Raw genomic sequence first — 20,262 nt, forward strand, 5'->3', positions numbered from 1 at the left:
TTGTTGTGTACTGATCATGATTATCCTATGTTTTTTTGTTACAGGTTTTTAAATTAAAGTCTCATTCCTTACAGTGTATGACACTGAATATGGTAGGCATTACAGATTTGATACTGGAGGACTGTCCAAAACTTAGTAAATTATCAGGTTAGACAAATTTAACATTTTATTCTTCTGAAGATATTATTGAACTGAATGATTTTTTTTTTGATTTTTTTTTTGGTTACATGACAATTTAAATTGGTGTTATAAATATCTTAAAAAACATTATCAAAAATTATTAATGATATTTGACACCAAAGTTGATTGAAGAAAAAAGTTCAGCAACAAGTCTTATATTTACAAAAAAAAGCAATAAAGTATAATGAATAAATAGCATACAAGTTTGACACCAGCACAATATGTTGTGGTATAAGATATGTTTTCTTTTTGTGTAACTAAAATCCTCTATTGTCTTAAGTCAAAATAAAGGTATTCACCAAAATTTGAAGCAACTAATTACCATTTAACTTAATGTCCTTAAAAATGAACACCCACTTGAAAATGTATTCACTACAAAACAGTTGTTTCACAGATGACAACTTTACTTCAGTGAAGCTTAATTCTGAAAAATGTACTTACCTGCAGGATATTGCTGTTCTATAGTGACTTTCTTCAAAGCAATTTATAGGTTTTTTGAATGACATGCTTAACTCATTTGTCATGTCATTTTAAAAAAAAACAACACTGTTTAAGTGAGAACATCAACTTGGAAATAACTTGATATATATATATGTTTTAAATATCTTTAAAATCAGCATGCAGGCACTCCTTATATATATCAATTTATCTACAGCAAGATGTATATTTTCAGGTCATGCAAGCAGGGTATTGAAAACCATGACCGTGAAGAAAGCACCAGTACTGAACAGACTAGACTTCACCCAGTGTAAGAAACTTGATGAGAATGGCATGGTCAGACAAATAGGAGATCTTCAGAGTAGAAAAAGCAGACTTATCTTTATAAGGCCAATGCATCAGGTTAGTTTTGTATCAAAACCTTTTAAACCGTTATTAATTAATTACTGTGAATACATTTATTTTTGTGGGTACTTATTTTCTGGATTGCAGATGCTAATTTTTCTTCATCAAACAAATGATAAGTAAATACATACATCATTATCCAGGTTTTTATTATTTCAAATTTCACCTCAAATTTCTGAGTTTTATTTTTCTGCAATTTTTATACGACCGCAAAAAAATTAATTTTTCGTTGTATATTGCTATCACGTTGGCGTCGTCGTCGTCGTCTGAATACTTTTAGTTTTCGCACTCTAACTTTAGTAAAAGTGAATAGAAATCTATGAAATTTTAACACAAGGTTTATGACCACAAAAGGAAGGTTGGGATTGATTTTGGGAGTTTTGATCCCAACATTTTAGGAATTAGGGGCCAAAAAGGGCCCAAATAAGCATTTTCTTGGTTTTCGCACAATAACTTAAGTTTAAGTAAATAGAAATCTATGAAATTTTGACACAAGGTTTATGACCACAAAAGGAAGGTTGGGATTGATTTTGGGAGTTTTGGTTCTAACAGTTTAGGAATTAAGGGCCAAAAAAGGGCCCAAATAAGCATTATTCTTGGTTTTCGCACAATAACTTTAGTTAAAGTAAATAGAAATCAATGAAATTTAAACACAAGGTTAATGACCACAAAAGGAAGGTTGGTATTGATTTTGGGAGTTGAGGTCTGAACAGTTTAGGAATTAAGGGCCAAAAAGGGGCCCAAGTAAGCATTATTCTTGGTTTTCGCACCATAACTTTAGTTTAAGTAAATAGAAATCTATGAAATTTAAACACAAGGTTTATGACCACTAAAGGAAGGTTGGGTTTGATTTTGGGAGTTTTGGTCCCAACAGTTTAGGAATAAGGGGTCCAAAGGGTCCAAAATTAAACTTAGTTTGATTTTGACAAAAATTGAATCCTTGGGGTTCTTTGATATGCTGAATCTAAAAATGTTCTTAGATTTTTGATTATTGGCCCAGTTTTCAAGTCGGTCCAAATCGGGTCCAAATTAAACTTTGTTTGATTTCATCAAAAATTGAATAATTGGGGTTCTTTGATATGCCAAATCTTACTGTGTATGTAGATTCTTAATTTTTAGTCCCGTTTTCAAATTGGTCTACATTAAGGTCCAAAGGGTCCAAAATTAAACTTAGTTTGATTTTGACAAAAATTGAATTCTTGAGCTTTTTTGATATGCTGAATCTAAACATGTACTTAGATTTTTGATTATGGGCCCAGTTTTCAAGTTGGTTCAAATCAGGATCCAAAATTATTATATTAAGTATTGTGCAATAGCAAGAAATTTTCAATTGCACAGTATTCAGCAATAGCAAGAAATCTTCAATTGCACAGTATTGTGCAATAGCAAGAAATTTTCAATTGCACAGTATTGCGCAATAGCAAGAAATCTTCAATTGCACAGTATTGTGCAATAGCAAATATTTTCAATTGCACAGTATTGTGCAATAGCAAGAAATATCTAATTGCACAATATTGTGCAATAGCAAGAAATTTTCAATTGATTGGAGTTATCTTTCTTTGTCCAGAATAGTAGTTGAATCAACTTAAATCATTGTTTTATACAATATACAATGTATATTCACTTTTACTACCAACTGATAAATTTAAATAATCTTTACCATTCAGTGATAACAAGCACCTTTTGTTACATTTTAATATTTTATGATGTATTTAAATGAGTAGTTATTGTTGCAAACTCCATTAGAAATTTGAATTGAGATCAGTTTTGGAAAAAGGGAAAGGGGGATGTGAAAAAAAAATGGGGTGGGGGGGGGGGGGTTAAATTTTTCTCATTTCAGATTTCATAAATAAAAAGAAAATTTCTTCAAACATTTTTTTGAGAGGATTAATATTCAACAGCATAGTGAATTGCTCAAAGGAAAAAAAAGTATTTTAAGTTCATTAGACCACATTCATTCTGTGTCAGAAACCTATGCTGTGTCAACTATTTAATCACAATCCAAATTTAGAGCTGAATCCAGCTTGAATGTTGTGTCCATACTTCCCCCAACCGTTCAGGGTTCAACCTCTGCGGTCGTATAAAGCTGCGCCCTGCGGAGCATCTGGTTTATTTTTATTCAAAATTTTGTATTTGCTTACGCTTTGTATAAATATATTAACATTGGTAAAATGAGATAAGAGAATGGCATTGAAGAATTATAACTTGAGGAGGTAGACCTAGATCAAGGGAAATAACTCTAAAAATCATCAGTACTTTTGTGTAAACCATTTTCATTAATGTATTCTAAGCTTCTAGGATACATAGATAATTTCTAATTTATTGTTTTAGGTAAAATGCGTAAAAAATATATTGATGAAACTATACTTTTACAAATGCATAACTGATTTTAAGAGTTACATCCCTGAACCCAGGTTTACTCTGTAAAATAAGCTTTTTCTCTAGATTTACATGTTACAGCAGTTGCATATGATAAATTTCAGTTTGATTCAAGAACTTTGGAGAGAGACTTGTTTTCAAAGAAAGATATTGATTATAGTATATGTATCATTTATGACCACAGTCCAGAACCTTTAGAAACTATGTATAACAGAGTTCGTGTTCAAACCTGGCAAGATCTTATGGCTGGAATTAATCTGTAAGTAAAAAAAAAACAATTGTCATGGATGTCGAAATACAAAAAATCTTTTTTTCTAACAGAATGGACTGAATTAAAAGATAATTTCATGAATCTATGAAGTCATTATCAGAATCCTTTTTGAATAGTGATGTGTTATTTTTTCATGACCTTGACCTCATTTTCATAAATATTAATTTCATTTCATTTAGGATTATTACCTATTAGAATTTTCTTTAGAAACATTTTCATGGTTGATTTAAAGTAAAGTTATGAATCAGTTTAAAGGAAACCTGTTACTATAATATTTGGTTATATTAATGCTTTGCTTCCTTGTAAGATAAAATATAGTGCCACTAATTTTAATAAATAACCATCAGCCAGAACTAGTTCTGCAGGTTAAAAATTTTAGAGAGTCTATACTTTTATGATGAGTTATTGTAAATGTATGAATGGCATGTGCAGATTTCCTTTCATGAATGTGACCTACCAAATTAGACTATTTACCTGATTTGTTTACCAGTTATAACATGAGCAACATGATGGGTGCTACATGGGGAGCAGGATCTGCTTACCCTTCCCGAGCACCTGAGATCACCCTCAGTTTTTAGTGGGGTTTGTTTTGCATATTCTTTAGTTTTCTATGTTGTGTCATGTGTACTATTGTTTGTCTGTTTGCCTTTTTCATTTTTAGCCATGGCATTGTCAGTTTATTTTCCATTTATGGGTTTGACTGTCCCTCTGGTATCTTTTGTCTCTCATTTAGTTATGAAGACAGCAGTAAGATTTTCCCTAAATTGATCTTTTATCTAAAGTTAGGGAAGAATACTGTAAATTTATATATTTTTTGTATGCATTTATTATTTCAACTGTTGAAAACTTACAATAATGCAAGACTAATTATTCAAATTTCAAGATAAGTTGCATACCAATGAAGTTATCAAAAGTTTAAAGTGAGATTTTTATTATTCATGAATCCCTTTGCACTTTTCGCAAATAGATTAAAAAGAAATTTGGTAATTTACAGTATTTACTTGTGTTCTCCTCTTTAAGCTTAAGTAAAGTTGTATCAACAATACCACGATATTAATATTGAAATAATTATAAAACATGTTTCTTTGTTATTCAGAGAGTTGCTTAAAAATTATGGTTATAAAGAATGGGTACATAAAGAATCAGAAGACAGAGACAACTACCCATGGGGAAGATCTATTTATAAAATGTCAGGTAAGGGTATATAAGTATAGAAAATGTAGATTTGAGATTTGTCATATCATGGTTAGGATGCGAGAGATATAACAAGAGTGCACACACTGAAATGTCTCGCCTTCTTTACTAATCATTGATATGTTGAAAGTCATAAATATAAAGCTTTATTACAACTGTCACATAAACTTAACATTAACCAAGAAAACTAAACATTGACCAATGCAATGAACCATGAAAATGAGGTCAAGGTCAGATTAACCATGCCAAGCAGACATGTACAGCTAACAATTCTTCCATACAACAAATATACAGTCGAACCTCGTTGTGTCGAACTTGGTTGTCTCGAAAACTCGGATGAGTCTAAGTAATTTCTTGGTCCCAGTAAAATTCCCTTTTGATCAATGCATAATTACCTCTGATGAGTTGAACTCGGTTGATTCGAATACTCAGTTAAGTCAATTAAATTTTATAGTCCCGTGGAATTAAAATAATGTAAATTGACCCCTATGCCTCGAACTTAGAAAGTAAGAATTTTCGAAAGATGCAGACCTAATCATAAAAATTCAAATGGGATGTATTTTTTATGTCAACTAATCATTTTCAAAAAAAAAAGCTGAGTAAACATACTTGTTTGTAGAGCAGTTAAAAAGACATGTTTATGGTGACTGCTAATTTACACCTTTGTTGATCGTTCAAGCGGAATGTTAGTGTGTTGAACATTTTTCACCTGCGATAAAACAAAAGGAATTTAATTGACCCAAGCCGAGATTAAATGAATCGTTAGATTTAGAACTCATTAATTACCATAGATAAAAGGATTAGGACAATTATAATAAATTCATGTTAATTAAATGTTGAGCAGACGACCTCATCAGAGACCGTTCAGAACTTGTTTCTTGGCGCGAGTGATTTCATAATTTATAGCGACTGACCTTTGTAAATATTTGTGTAGACTATTGATTTTATTTGTGCATGATTTGTATCTGTACTTGTGTTTTCAATTATTACGAAGGACCAAAAATGGAGATTGAATACACAATCATACAGTGTCTTATGGAGAAAAAAAAAAAGGGCACACTCATTCGTCTGTTCATTGTATCTAGTTTACACAAATCTCATATCACGTATTTCATGCATTCAAAATTTATGACGACACACTCAATCTCGGATGAGTTGAATACGTTGGTCCGGTCCCTTCGACTTCGTCACACCTAGGTTCGACTGTAGTTGACCTATTGCTTATAGTTTAAGAAAAACAGACCAAAACACAAAACTGAGCAATGAACCGTGAAAATGAGGTCAAGGTCAAATAAAACCTGCGCAACTGACATATAGATCAAAGAATATTTCCATACACCAAATGTACTTGACCTATTGCATATAGAGGGTGGTAAAGGGGGAGTGCTTGCACGAAAAAAACGTGAAATAAGACATAATTTCACGTTGAACGTGAAATGATTTCTGTAATGAACGTTGCACGAAAAATAAATACTTTAATTTAAACCTTTTGTGACTGAGTCACTGCCTTCTTGTATATATTAACTCTTTGTTTTACTTGATATTCACGATTTAGTATACACATATCGTAAATACCGCACACTGGACGTTTACTATATACCGCGCTTTATGTAACGTCACGTCACCTTGACGTGTTACTATGCTTTTCTAATACATCTATCAAATAGTCAAGACGTCTTTTATTTCTATCACCCACTTTATGATATTATGGTGCCGTAACCAAAAGGGAAAATGGATACGAAGATGAAAGCCGTACGAGCGGGACACAAAGGTGCAGTAACGAAACTCCTGAAGAAATTTGAAGAAATTCAACAAAGTTCCGAAGCGGATAACGAGGAAATTTCAACATTATTAGAAGTAGTCACTCAGAAGAAAAGAACTTTAGAGAACATCAATGAGAAGATCTTGGAGCAAACTTCGGATGAAGATGTAGTAGTGGAAATACTGGAATCAGATGAGTACATGTTCAATTTAGAATATAAATTACGGCAAATTACAAAATTTGCAAAGTCAGTTCAAAATCAGAGTTTAACCGCAAATGAACCAATTTCATCGAATTTGAACCCTCATGCCGATAGTTTTATACAATCAGTTCCATCTACATTTATTAGTCAACCTTCAACATCTGCAAACCAACAATATACGCATAGCTCAAATTCACGCGCATCGTCTAGCGCAAACAGCGAGTATCACAAGCTACCAAAGTTAAATTTACCTATATTTACCGGAGATATACTAGACTGGCAATCGTTTTGGGACTCCTATGAAACCGCGATCCACACTAATCCTACACTGAGTGATGCACAAAAATTCAACTACCTAAAGTCCCTTCTACAAAGCGAAGCTTTACAAACTATAGCAGGTTTTTCCATGACGAACACAAATTACGAGAAAGCAATTTCATTACTCCAGGAAAGATACGGGCAAACTCATAAAATCGTCCAAACCTACATGCAGGCCTTACTTGATTTACAGGCTCCAATTAATACAATTACTAGTCTCCGTAACTACTATGATAAGACAGAAACGTATGTAAGAGGTCTCGAGTCACTCGGACAGACAGACGATACTTATGGATCACTTCTTGTCCCTGTAATTTTAAATAAATTACCCGCAGAGATACGTCAACACTTAGCACGAGAACACAGATCCACAAACTGGACCTTACATGATTTACGCAAAGCGCTTCTCGAAGAACTTAATATTATGGAAGCCGGAAAATTACCGGAAAAAGTAGAAAGCCCACTCGCTACCGCTACATTCTTGACCAACGCAAAATCACGTACAAAATCATCATTCAACAAGAACGAAAGGTCGTATTCGGATAAAAAGATAAACACAAAGCAATGCGCATTTTGTCACGAAATTGGACACACACCCGTCAACTGCACTAAAGTCACAACCGCTAACGCGCGGATGAATATAGTGAAGAGTGAACGATTGTGTTTCAACTGCCTAGGTCACCACAAACTAGCTGATTGTAAATCAAAAAGTAACTGCCGAAATTGTAACAAACGTCATCACACTAGTATATGTAGTAAAGATGAGAAATCTGAGGAATCGAGCAAACCGCCAGCCAATGAAACCGAAAATACGGTATTACATTCGTCCCTAACACAAAGAACTACAAATGTTCTGTTAAAGACAGCCGTCGCTACTGTTAGTTCGAGAAAACAAAGTGCAGAAGCTAATATTTTGTTAGATGAAGGTGCGCAGAGGTCCTTCATAACAGAGACACTTGCAGAGAAATTGGATTTAGTTTCAAGCGGAAACGAAGTAGTGCACCTTTCCTGTTTCGGAGAACAAAATAGACAAGTAAGACACATGAAATCGGCAACAGTTTATATTCAAACAGATGAAGGCGAAAATATACCACTAAATGTACTAATTATTCCTGAAATTGCAATGCCACTACAAATTCACGTGAGATCCGTTACTAACATGAGACACTTACGAGGACTAAAATTAGCACATCCTGTTTCGGACGATGACATGTTCGAAATTGAAATACTAATCGGAGCAGATTATTATTGGAGTATAGTTGGAGATGACATTATTAGAGGTGAAGGACCAACCGCCGTTGAATCCAGGCTTGGATACCTCCTATCAGGACCAACAATGACAAGTACATGTACTACAAGTAGGAGCTCTATTCTTAATGTTATAGTATCACACAAGACAGAGGAATTAAACCTAGAGAAATTCTGGGAGATTGAATCGCTTGGAGTTGAAGATAAGACCGGAAATACTGAAAACGACGAATTTCAGAAAATGTACGAAGAAACAGCAATATCTTTCAATAACAACAGGTATATAGCCAAACTTCCGTGGAAAGCAGAACATCCACCGCTACCAACAAACAAAGCTGTTGCTTTCAGAAGGACTGAGAGTGTCATTAAACGTTTACAAAAGGAACCAAAATTACTTTTAAAATACGGAGAAATAATTGATGAGCAGGAAAAGCGAGGGTTCATTGAGAGAGTTGATAACGAAGAAATCAATCAAAATATCAAGCTGCATTACATACCACATCACCCAGTAAAAAAGGATTCAGTCACGACCCCAATCAGGATCGTATATGATTGTAGTTGCAAACAGACACCAGATAGTGCTAGCTTGAATGACTGCTTACTGAATGTACCGCCTAAATTAAATGAAGTCACCGCCATACTACTCAGATTCCGCTTTAATAAGTATGCAGTATCTACAGACATCGAAAAGGCGTTTCTAAATGTTGTACTGGACATTGAGGACCGGGACGTAACTAGGTTTTTTTGGTTGAGTAAACCAACAGACCCAAACAGCGATTTAACAACATACAGATTCAAGTCCGTACTATTTGGTGCTACATGCTCGCCATTTATATTGAACGCCGTATTATCAAAGCACTTGAATAACCATCCAGTTGATTTCACGGATAAACTTACCAAAGATTTATATGTAGATAACATTGTATCAAGCTTTGAATCAGAAGAAGAACTGTTGAAATACTTTAAACTCGTTCGTAGTTTATTTGCAGATGGAGGATTTGATTTGCGCTCATGGGCCTCGAACAGTCAACTACTACAAGTATTAGCAAGAACCGAAAACGTTATGGACAAAGATCAACTAGTTAAAATCTTAGGATTACGATGGGATACAGCCAGTGACACATTAGGATTCGTTACGCCTAATCTAGATACATCAGAACTAATAACAAAACGCGAAGTACTAAGACAATCATCAAGGATTTATGACCCGCTAGGAATACTAAGCCCTATAACCGTCCGCAGTAAAATGTTAATGCAGAACATATGGGAGAAAAACTTCAACTGGGACGAATTACTACCCGACTCAACGATCACAGAATGGGTGAATATCAGAAAGGATATACAGGAAGCCACAAAGACAGTTGTACCCCGACATTACTTTGATGAAAGTCCAGACACAAACAACGACAACGTAATACATGTATTCACGGACTCTAGTATGAAAGCCTACGGCGCATGCGCGTACATTGTCGCAAATGGAAAAAGTTCCTTAATAATGGCAAAGAACAGAGTAGCACCTCTGAAACAACTGACAATACCAAGATTAGAATTGATGGCTGCCGTAATTGGAAGCAGACTTTTAGCACATATAAGGAACACTTTGCAGATAACCCGTGCAGTTTTATGGAGTGATAGCCAGATAGTTTTGACCTGGTTAAGTTCAAAGAAACCTTTAAAACCGTTCATTTCAAACCGCGTTAAGGAAATAACAGAGCTAACAGAAGAGTTAACTTGGCGATACTGTCCAAGTGAGTCAAATCCTGCTGACTTACTGTCAAGAGGGATAACCGTTGATAAATTCAAAGACAACCGACTTTGGATGCATGGCCCAGATTGGCTCACACTTGAAGATAATTGGCCAGAATGGAACAGAGATGAAGCACAAATCTTATCCACTATTGCGCACCAAGAAGTTGCGGTAGATACCGTACAAGCTACACAGAACAAATTTACTATACACATGATACAAGGGATCGGAAAAGTCATCGATTTGAATAGATTCAACTCATTCAAGAAACTTCTTCGAATTACCGCTTACGTGAGAAGATTTATTACCAACTGTAGAAAACGAGCTATACACACAGGTATGTTAAACACGATCGAAATACAAAATGCATCTTTAACGTGGATAATATACATACAGAAAAAGCATTATTCAGAAATCATTCAAGATTTGCAAACAGGAGAGGGGAAAAAACACAACCTTGTCAAACAACTTAAATTATACATAGCTCAAGACAAATTAATTCGCTGTGACGGACGCATTCATAATGCACCTCTTGAAGAAAATACAAAATTCCCGATATTGCTACCCGCAAAGGACAAATTGACACAACTTATCATAATGGACGCACATGTAACTCATTTTCATTCAGGATTATCGAGTACCGTAACATTACTACGCCAAACCTATTGGATACCATCGATACGACAAGTTATCAAGAGCATTATACATAAATGCGTGATCTGCAAGAAAATTGCTGGTCGACCGTATTCGGCTCCAGATCCACCTCCTTTACCTAAAGACCGACTAACAGAGGCACCTCCGTTTACAGTAACCGGGGTAGATTTTACTGGCGCCTTGAATGTTAAAACCACAGACGGACTTACCAGTAAAGTATACATTTGTCTCTTTACTTGCGCAAACACTCGTGCTGTACATTTAGAAGTAGTGATGAATTTATCTGAAGAAACATTCATATTAGCGTTTCGAAGATTTGCTAGTAGAAAATCATTACCAAAAACTATGATTTCTGACAACGGAACAACATTCATCGCAGCCGCCAAGCAATTAACAAGATCATCAGCTGTTATAGAAAAACTGAACAACTTCGGCACTACATGGAAGTTTATACCAAAAAGAGCCCCGTGGTATGGTGGATTTTGGAAGAGGCTTATAGGACTAACGAAGGACTCTATCAAAAAGGTATTAGGGCGTTCATTGATTCAGATTGAACTATTAAGAACCATTGTTACGGAAGTTGAAGCTATACTCAACGACAGACCTTTAACATACGTATCATCCGACCCGTTAGATGAACCGCTCACCCCGTCCCACTTACTTTACGGACGTAGAATTACATCACTACCTTACCCTACGAATCAGGAATTGGAACATTCACTAAATGATATGACACATAAATCTACGAATAAACTGTTTAAAATGAAATCACAGATTATTCAAAGTTTTTGGTATAAATGGAAACACGAATATTTAACAGCTCTACGAGAATATCATCGCAATACAGGAAACAATAAACAGCTGATCACCATTGGAGACGTGGTACAAATCTATGAAGATTGGCTGAGGATCAAATGGACACTAGCCGTTGTCGAAAAACTCAACGTAGGAGGAGACGGACTAGCAAGATCTGCCGTCATACGGACCAAAAATGGACTAACATCGCGTCCGATCACAAAACTGTACCCACTTGAAGTTAGTTTGAATAGCGATGATGACAATACAGACTGTGCAATTAAAACATGTCGCAAAGCTAAAATGGTTGCCATGGAGAAGATAAAGAAATGGACTAAGTGAATTATAAAAAGACTTTAAATGTGTTAATAGCGAGATTCAATTTAGTTTTTCATGGACATTAACTCATTTGAGAAATGCTTAAAGTTTTCAGATATTTTATTTTCTTAATAGTTTTAAATTCAATGTTTTTTGGTAATTTCACTTTTGTGCGGCCCCCAGTATATCGTAAATACCGCACACTGGACGTTTACTATATACCGCGCTTTATGTAACGTCACGTCACCTTGACGTGTTACTATGCTTTTCTAATACATCTATCAAATAGTCAAGACGTCTTTTATTTCTATCACCCACTTTATGATAACACATTTATGATATAATTGGATTACGGCTTTTAAAAAAGTATTTCTTGACGATCCCTGCCTTGTGTGAATTTTATTTGAAAAATACCGAGCACGCAAAATAAGACTTTGAAAATCACGATGCACGTAAAATTAAATAAGCAGAACACGATGAACGAGGCACCCGTCTTGCACGACTGAACGTCAAATAAAAAAGTAAAAACACGTCGAACGTCAAATAAAAAACGGCGATCACGTTGCACGAAAATAACCCTTTACCACCCTCCATATAGTATTAGAAAAAAAGACCAAAACTCAAAAACTTAACTTTGACCACTGAACCATGAAAATGAGATCAAGGTCAGATAACACCTGCCAGCTAGACATGTGCACCTTACAATCATTCCATACACCAAATATAGTAGACCCATTGCATAAAGTATAAGAAAAACAGACCAAAACACAAAAACTTAACTATAACCACTGAACCATGAAAATGAGGTCAAGGTCAGATGACACCTGCCAGTTAGCCATGTACACCTTACAGTCATTACTTACACTAAGTATACTAGACCTATTGCTTATAGTATCTGAGATATGTACGACCACCAAAACTTAACCTTTTTCACTGATCCATGAAATGAGGTCAAGGTCAAGTGAAAACTGTCTGACGGGCATGAGGACCTTGCAAGGAACGCATATACCAAATATAGTTATCCTATTACTTATAATAAGAGAGAATTTAACATTACAAAAAACCTTTACTTTTTTTTTCAAGTAGTCCCATGAACCATGAAGATGAGGTCAAGGACAATGGACATGTGACTGACGGAAACTTCCTAACATGAAGCATCCAGGTCTTCCACCCTCTAAAATTTAAAGCGTTTAAGAAGTTAGCTAACGCCACCACCGCCAGATCACTATCCCTATGTTGAGTTTTATGCGACAAAAGTCGCAGGCTTGACAAAAACTGCTAGGACATGAAAAAAAGAAATCAACACACAGTGTTCAGTAAGAGTACAAGAAATGTTTTCATTAACATAGTCTTTGGTGACTACTAATACCATTGACAAGTATACAATATATCTTCTTTATTGTTAAATTACTCCAGTTGTGACTAAGGTGTATGTATGTTCTGTCGATCCATAAGTATTAGAGGATTGATCAACTTTAAAATTACAAATTATGATTTAATTATGATCAAGGAATAGTCCTATTAAGGGCATACGATACAGTTTTGATCCTGTACTTACAGTTTGATGAAAATTTCCATATAGGCTAGTTTTTGCCTACTTAAATCAAATATGTAATAAAAAATATACCTTCATGTGCTACTTTTTAAGTTAAATGAGGTCGAAATTTTGTATATTTGCTCAAAATTCAGATTTGTGGCCGTATTTTCTCTTTCGAAAGAAAGCCATAACTTTTTTGTTTTAAAAGATAAACACAAATTGTTTTTTGTTAGATAATTTGCATTTTTTGTATTTTATAAGTATCCTAAAAAATTATGCATTTTTTATTCAGAAATAACTCATATTTATCAAATGGTCATGAATTAAGAAAAAATAGTATTTTTTTGCTGTATATTTATCAAAATTAAAAAAATTCCTCTATTTACAGTTTAATCAAATTTGGTCCACATAATCTCCCTGCAAAATGAAACAAAATGTCGTTTTAAAAATAGGGGTCCATGCACTCGTTTTCAAATTAAATCAGTTTGAATGATAAAAAATAGTCGAATCTTTTCCCGATATGTCATAGTTTGACGTAGCGAAAATAACATTTTACGTTAGCAACGTCATTACCTTCCCTGTAACTGTATCGTATGCCCTTAAGCTTATTTGTGGGGATGAAGACCTTGCAATAATATTTCTCTCCCCTACAAAGTAAGTCTCGGTAAGCAAAGATATGTGTTGCTTTTCCAGCTGCATTAGCTAGCTCTGCTACTGCATAGGATGAGTGAACAATTTATTTTGTTTTCTGCTTAAGTTAGTTTGATAGGAACTCCATCTGATAGATCAATGATGTTTTTATAAAGTTGCATTACTATCATTAGATATCAGTTTGACGACTATTTTGAGGCCCTGATCCCTATATGCCACCACCGCCAGATCACTATCCCTATGTTGAGTTTTATGCGACAAAAGTCGCAGGCTCGACAAAAACTGCTAGGACATGAAAAAAAGAAATCAACACACAGTGTTCAGTAAGAGTACAAGAAATGTTTTCGTTAACATAGTCTTTGGTGACTACTAATACCATTGACAAGTATACAATATATCTTCTTTATTGTTAAATTACTCCAGTTGTGACTAAGGTGTATGTATGTTCTGTCGATCCATAAGTATTAGAGGATTGATCAACTTTAAAATTACAAATTATGATTTAATTATGATCAAGGAATAGTCCTATTAAGGGTATACGATACAGTTTTGATCCTGTACTTACAGTTTGATGAAAATTTCCATATAGGCTAGTTTTTGCCTACTCAAATCAAATATGTAATAAAAAATATACCTTCATGTGCTACTTTTTAAGTTAAATGAGGTCGAAATTTTGTATATTTGCTCAAAATTCAGATTTGTGGCCGTATTTTCTCTTTCGAAAGAAAGCCATAACTTTTTTGTTTTAAAAGATAAACACAAATTGTTTTTTGTTAGATAATTTGCATTTTTTGTATTTTATAAGAATCCTAAAAAATTATGCATTTTTTATTCAGAAATAACTCATATTTATCAAATGGTCATGAATTAAGAAAAAATAGTATTTTTTTGCTGTATATTTATCAAAATTAAAAAAATTCCTCTATTTACAGTTTAATCAAATTTGGTCCACATAATCTCCCTGCAAAATGAAACAAAATGTCGTTTTAAAAATAGGGGTCCATGCACTCGTTTTCAAATTAAATCAGTTTGAATGATAAAAAATAGTCGAATCTTTTCCCGATATGTCATAGTTTGACGTAGCGAAAATAACATTTTACGTTAGCAACGTCATTACCTTCCCTGTAACTGTATCGTATGCCCTTAAGCTTATTTGTGGGGATGAAGACCTTGCAATAATATTTCTCTCCCCTACAAAGTAAGTCTCGGTAAGCAAAGATATGTGTTGCTTTTCCAGCTGCATTAGCTAGCTCTGCTACTGCAGAGGATGAGTGAACAATTTATTTTGTTTTCTGCTTAAGTTAGTTTGATAGGAACTCCATCTGATAGATCAATGATGTTTTTATAAAGTTGCATAACTATCATTAGATATCAGTTTGACGACTATTTTGAGGCCCTGATCCCTATATGGCAGGGTCCAGCAACTTTGAATAAATTAGCAATGTTGCTGTCTATCAGGTTTTTTAAATTTCTGCTGACAGACTTGACATGTCTAAGTATAAACAGAATCAAAATAATATATATAGATATTGCTGATACATGTACTACATGTAGCTATAGGTTCCTGAAAGTTTGAGGACATGTAGAGGGTTTTATACAGGAGAAACACATAAATTTGTGTGAAACTAAAAAAATAAATGTATTGTGATTTTTTTTTTACCAAGGTTACAACAGCAATTCTTCAAGATGGGAATTAATAACAGATATGCCATGGTTGCGACCTTTATATGAGTCACCTGATCATAATTTGGGTCAAGATAACAAGCATCCAGATGATACAAGAGGTAAGATTTTGGGTGCCTATAAAGTCTGAAACAAAACAAACAGAAACAAAACATAATCAAAAGAAAAGAAAGTTTATGAGTTTTCAATTTGTTTGTAGACTATTGTTTTCTACACTAATTGTCTTCGAGCTTAAAGATATTGATTTGATATTTGGTAAGTTATTTTATCTTGACAAATTACAGATCAAGTTTGAATTTTGTTCTGGTTTGATGATTTTGTGCAGAGTTATGGTCCTTGGACCTAGAACATTCACTTAGAAAGTCAGGTTTTCACAATTTTTATGCCCCACCTACGATAGTAGAGGGGCATTATGTTTTCTGGTCTGTGCGTCCGTTCGTCCGTCTGTTCGTTCGTTCGTTCGTTCGTCTGTTCGTTCGTCCGTCTGTCCCGCTTCAGGTTAAAGTTTTTGGTCAAGGTAGTTTTTGATGAAGTTGAAGTCCAATCAACTTGAAACTTAGTACACATGTTCCTTATGATATGATCTTTCTAATTTAAATGCCAAATTAGAGTTTTGACCCCAATTTTACGGTTCACTGATAGAAAATGATAGTGCAAATTTCAGGTTAAAGTTTTTGGCTTCAGGTTAAAGTTTTTGGTCAAGGTAGTTTTTGATGAAGTTGAAGTCCAATCAACTTGAAACTTAGTATACATGTGCCCTATGATATGATCTTTCTAATTTAAATGCCAAATTAGAGTTTTGACCCCAATTTTACGGTTCACTGAACATAGAAAATGATAGTGCAAATTTCAGGTTAAAGTTTTTGGCTTCAGGTTAAAGTTTTTGGTCAAGGTAGTTTTTGATGAAGTTGAAGTCCAATCAACTTGAAACTTAGTACACATGTTCCTTATGATATGATCTTTCTAATTTAAATGCCAAATTAGAGTTTTGACCCCAATTTTACGGTTCACTGATAGAAAATGATAGTGCAAATTTCAGGTTAAAGTTTTTGGCTTCAGGTTAAAGTTTTTGGTCAAGGTAGTTTTTGATGAAGTTGAAGTCCAATCAACTTGAAACTTAGTATACATGTGCCCTATGATATGATCTTTCTAATTTAAATGCCAAATTAGAGTTTTGACCCCAATTTTACGGTTCACTGAACATAGAAAATGATAGTGCAAATTTCAGGTTAAAGTTTTTGGCTTCAGGTTAAAGTTTTTGGTCAAGGTAGTTTTTGATGAAGTTGAAGTCCAATCAACTTGAAACTTAGTATACATGTGCCCTATGATATGATCTTTCTAATTTAAATGCCAAATTAGAGTTTTGACCCCAATTTTACGGTTCACTGAACATAGAAAATGATAGTGCAAATTTCAGGTTAAAGTTTTTGGTCAAGGTAGTTTTTGATGAAGTTGAAGTCCAATCAACTTGAAACTTAGTATACATGTGCCCTATGATATGATCTTTCTAATTTAAATGCCAAATTAGAGTTTTGACCCCAATTTTACGGTTCACTGAACATAGAAAATGATAGTGCAAATTTCAGGTTAAAGTTTTTGGCTTCAGGTTAAAGTTTTTGGTCAAGGTAGTTTTTGATGAAGTTGAAGTCCAATCAACTTGAAACTAAGTATACATGTGCCCTATGATATGATCTTTCTAATTTAAATGCCAAATTAGAGTTTTGACCCCAATTTTACAGTTCACTGAACATAGAAAATGATAGTGCAAATTTCAGGTTAAAGTTTTTGGCTTCAGGTTAAAGTTTTTGGTCAAGGTAGTTTTTGATAAAGTAGAAGTCCAATCAACTTGAAACTTAGTATACATGTTCCCTTTGATAAGATCATTCTAATTTTAATGCCAAATTAGAGAATTTATTCCAATTTCACAGTCCTTTAAACATAGAAAATGATAGTGTGAGTGGGGCATCCGTGTACTGTGGACACATTCTTGTTTGTTCATGCTTGACGATATTAACTTAATATTTGTTATTTATTGGTCGTCCCACTGTCTATATCACTTGCTAAGCTCATAATAAAATTGCATATCACGGCTTTGTGACGTCAAATACGTTGACCTGGCCTTAATAACTTTGACCCGGACATATCAGACGTCATAATGTTTGAACCGGCGTTGATGAGTTTGACCTGAACTTATCAAGTCATCTTTGGGTTACTGTTGAAGATCTTGAAAAAAAGAAAACACTTCCAAAAGACACAAATACAGCCCAATAAATTGATTATCAGGTTATCGGCACTTTGATAACGACAAAAATCTTCATATTATGTCTAGCAGCTGATGTTTTAAGATATCAACACGCATACAACCTAATAATCAGTACACAGTTTACACCATGACAAGTTATAGATACTGTTAGTGTTTTATTCTATATATCATTTTTTAACCAGTAGGGAACTATGTATTGTCATGCAATACTTAAGAATACTTGTTTCTTTATCATTCATAAGTTCATAAATGGACAATGTAAGAAAGGTGCGTTTAAGACATTTTGTATTAAAATTATAAATAGTTTACTTGTAATATCAGTTTACAACATTGACACATTGTAATTGTCTTTTTTCAGCTGGTGTATACTGCCCAGGTGCTAAAGGTCATGACACTGTCAAGGACTGTATAAATGACTGCTTACCTAGTATTGTTGATGGTTTAACTATGGAAATGCCATTACATTTACATTCACTTATTGTCTATGTTAATTTATGTGATATCAGTGGAACACCAACTTATGATCCATATGCATAACACTATAAATGTGTGTGATATCAATGGAACACCAAGTTATGATCCATATGCATTAAACTGTTAATTTGTCTGTTATCCACAGAACACCAACGTATAATCCATATTCCTAAAACTGTTAATTTGTGAGTTATCATGGTTATCTATGGAACACTCACTGATGATTAATTTGCATTAAACTGTTAATTTGTCTGTTATCCACAGAACACCAACGTATAATCCATATTCCTAAAACTGTTAATTTGTGAGTTATCATGGTTATCTATGGAACACTCACTGATGATTAATTTGCATTAAACTGTTTATTTGTCTGTTATCCACGGAACTCCAACTTATGATCTATATGCATAAAACTGTTTATTTGTGTGATGTCCACGGAACACCAACTTATGATCCATATGCATAAAACTATTAATTTATGTGATATCAGTGGAACACACACTTATGATCCATATGCATAAAACTATTAATTTATGTGATATCAGTGGAACACACACTTATGATCCATATGCATAAAACTATTAATTTATGTGATATCAGTGGAACACCAACTTATGATCTATATGCATAAACTTTTAATTTATGTGATATCAGTGGAACACAAACTTATGATATTATGCTTAAAACTTTAATTTTTCACATAGATAATATGTGTGGTGAATTGTAAACACTCATTCAGACATCTTCAATTAAACTTGTTTCAACTTGCATAATGTGTTTCAAATACATTTATTTGACAAACTGTTACTCAGTCATTGTCAATTTAGTGTAGTTCATTTTTGGGGGGTTACTTTTTTGTTGCTGTTTGTACTGTACTACAAATTGTAAACAGTGGGATTTCAGTTTGTAATGCCATTGAGAATATTTAAAATATCAGTTAGTGCCACAAGTGGAGCAGGATCTGCTTACCCTTCGGTAGTACCTGAGATCACCCCTAGTTTTTGGTGGGGTTCATGTTGTTTATTCTTTAGTTTTCTATGTTTTGTTGTGTGTACTATTGTTTTTCTGTTTGTCCTTTTCATTTTTAGCCATGGCGTTGTCAGTTTATTTTCAATTTATGAGTTTGACTGTCCCTCTGGTATCTTTCGTCCATCTTTTAAAAGGCAATAAAATAATTAAGAAAATCTTTGACCATTGCTTTTTCTTTTTTTATGTAATAAACAATCACACACTCAAAACTCTTCAATAAGTTTTGTGTGGAAATGCATTTTATCCATTGTTTACATTTTTTCAGTAATATTGCTTCATATGTAAAGGGTTGATGTTTCTTGATTTACTGGTACTTTGATCCTTTTCAAAACTCAAATTTAAAAGATGCAGGGCCATAACTAGCCTCTTTTAATAGTGAGGCAAAATATATTCGTCGAGCGGAGCGAGGTGAAAAATTTTGGGCGAGGGGTATTGGGCCGCTTAAGGCCCCAGAAGCTCTGAGAAAAATAACGCAAAATCGTGCATTCTGAGCGTTTCCTATACTCTTTCTTGTATTGAAATAGTTTAATTAATTTTTAGATATTTTTTTCGACAATCAGGTCCCAAAGCAAAAACAAAGATTTATTGTAATTTAAGACTTTTAGGTATTAGAGACAACATTAAAAGACCGATATGTAGGATAAAGCAAAAATCGTAATTCTCATAATTATTAATACCGTATCTGTCTGTCTGTTCTTGTCTTGTATTGTGATC

At 33.9% G+C, this 20,262-nt stretch overlaps 1 protein-coding gene across 1 annotated transcript in view; it reads left to right on the forward strand.

Moving 5' to 3' along the window:
• The window catches only part of LOC143062683 (uncharacterized), a 41,579-nt gene extending 22,253 nt beyond the window's left edge, over nt 1-19,326 (forward strand). Inside the window, exons 9-14 of the mRNA XM_076234424.1 lie at nt 45-147; nt 854-1,020; nt 3,507-3,661; nt 4,770-4,867; nt 15,764-15,883; nt 18,404-19,326. Of these exons, the coding sequence (XP_076090539.1) occupies nt 45-147; nt 854-1,020; nt 3,507-3,661; nt 4,770-4,867; nt 15,764-15,883; nt 18,404-18,582 (822 nt within the window). The 3' untranslated portion in view covers nt 18,583-19,326. The remainder of the gene's footprint in view (nt 1-44; nt 148-853; nt 1,021-3,506; nt 3,662-4,769; nt 4,868-15,763; nt 15,884-18,403) is intronic.
• Nucleotides 19,327-20,262: the final 936 nt, after the last annotated feature.

Source organism: Mytilus galloprovincialis, chromosome 2, assembly GCF_965363235.1.
Source record: "Mytilus galloprovincialis chromosome 2, xbMytGall1.hap1.1, whole genome shotgun sequence".
NCBI lineage: Eukaryota > Metazoa > Mollusca > Bivalvia > Mytilida > Mytilidae > Mytilus > Mytilus galloprovincialis.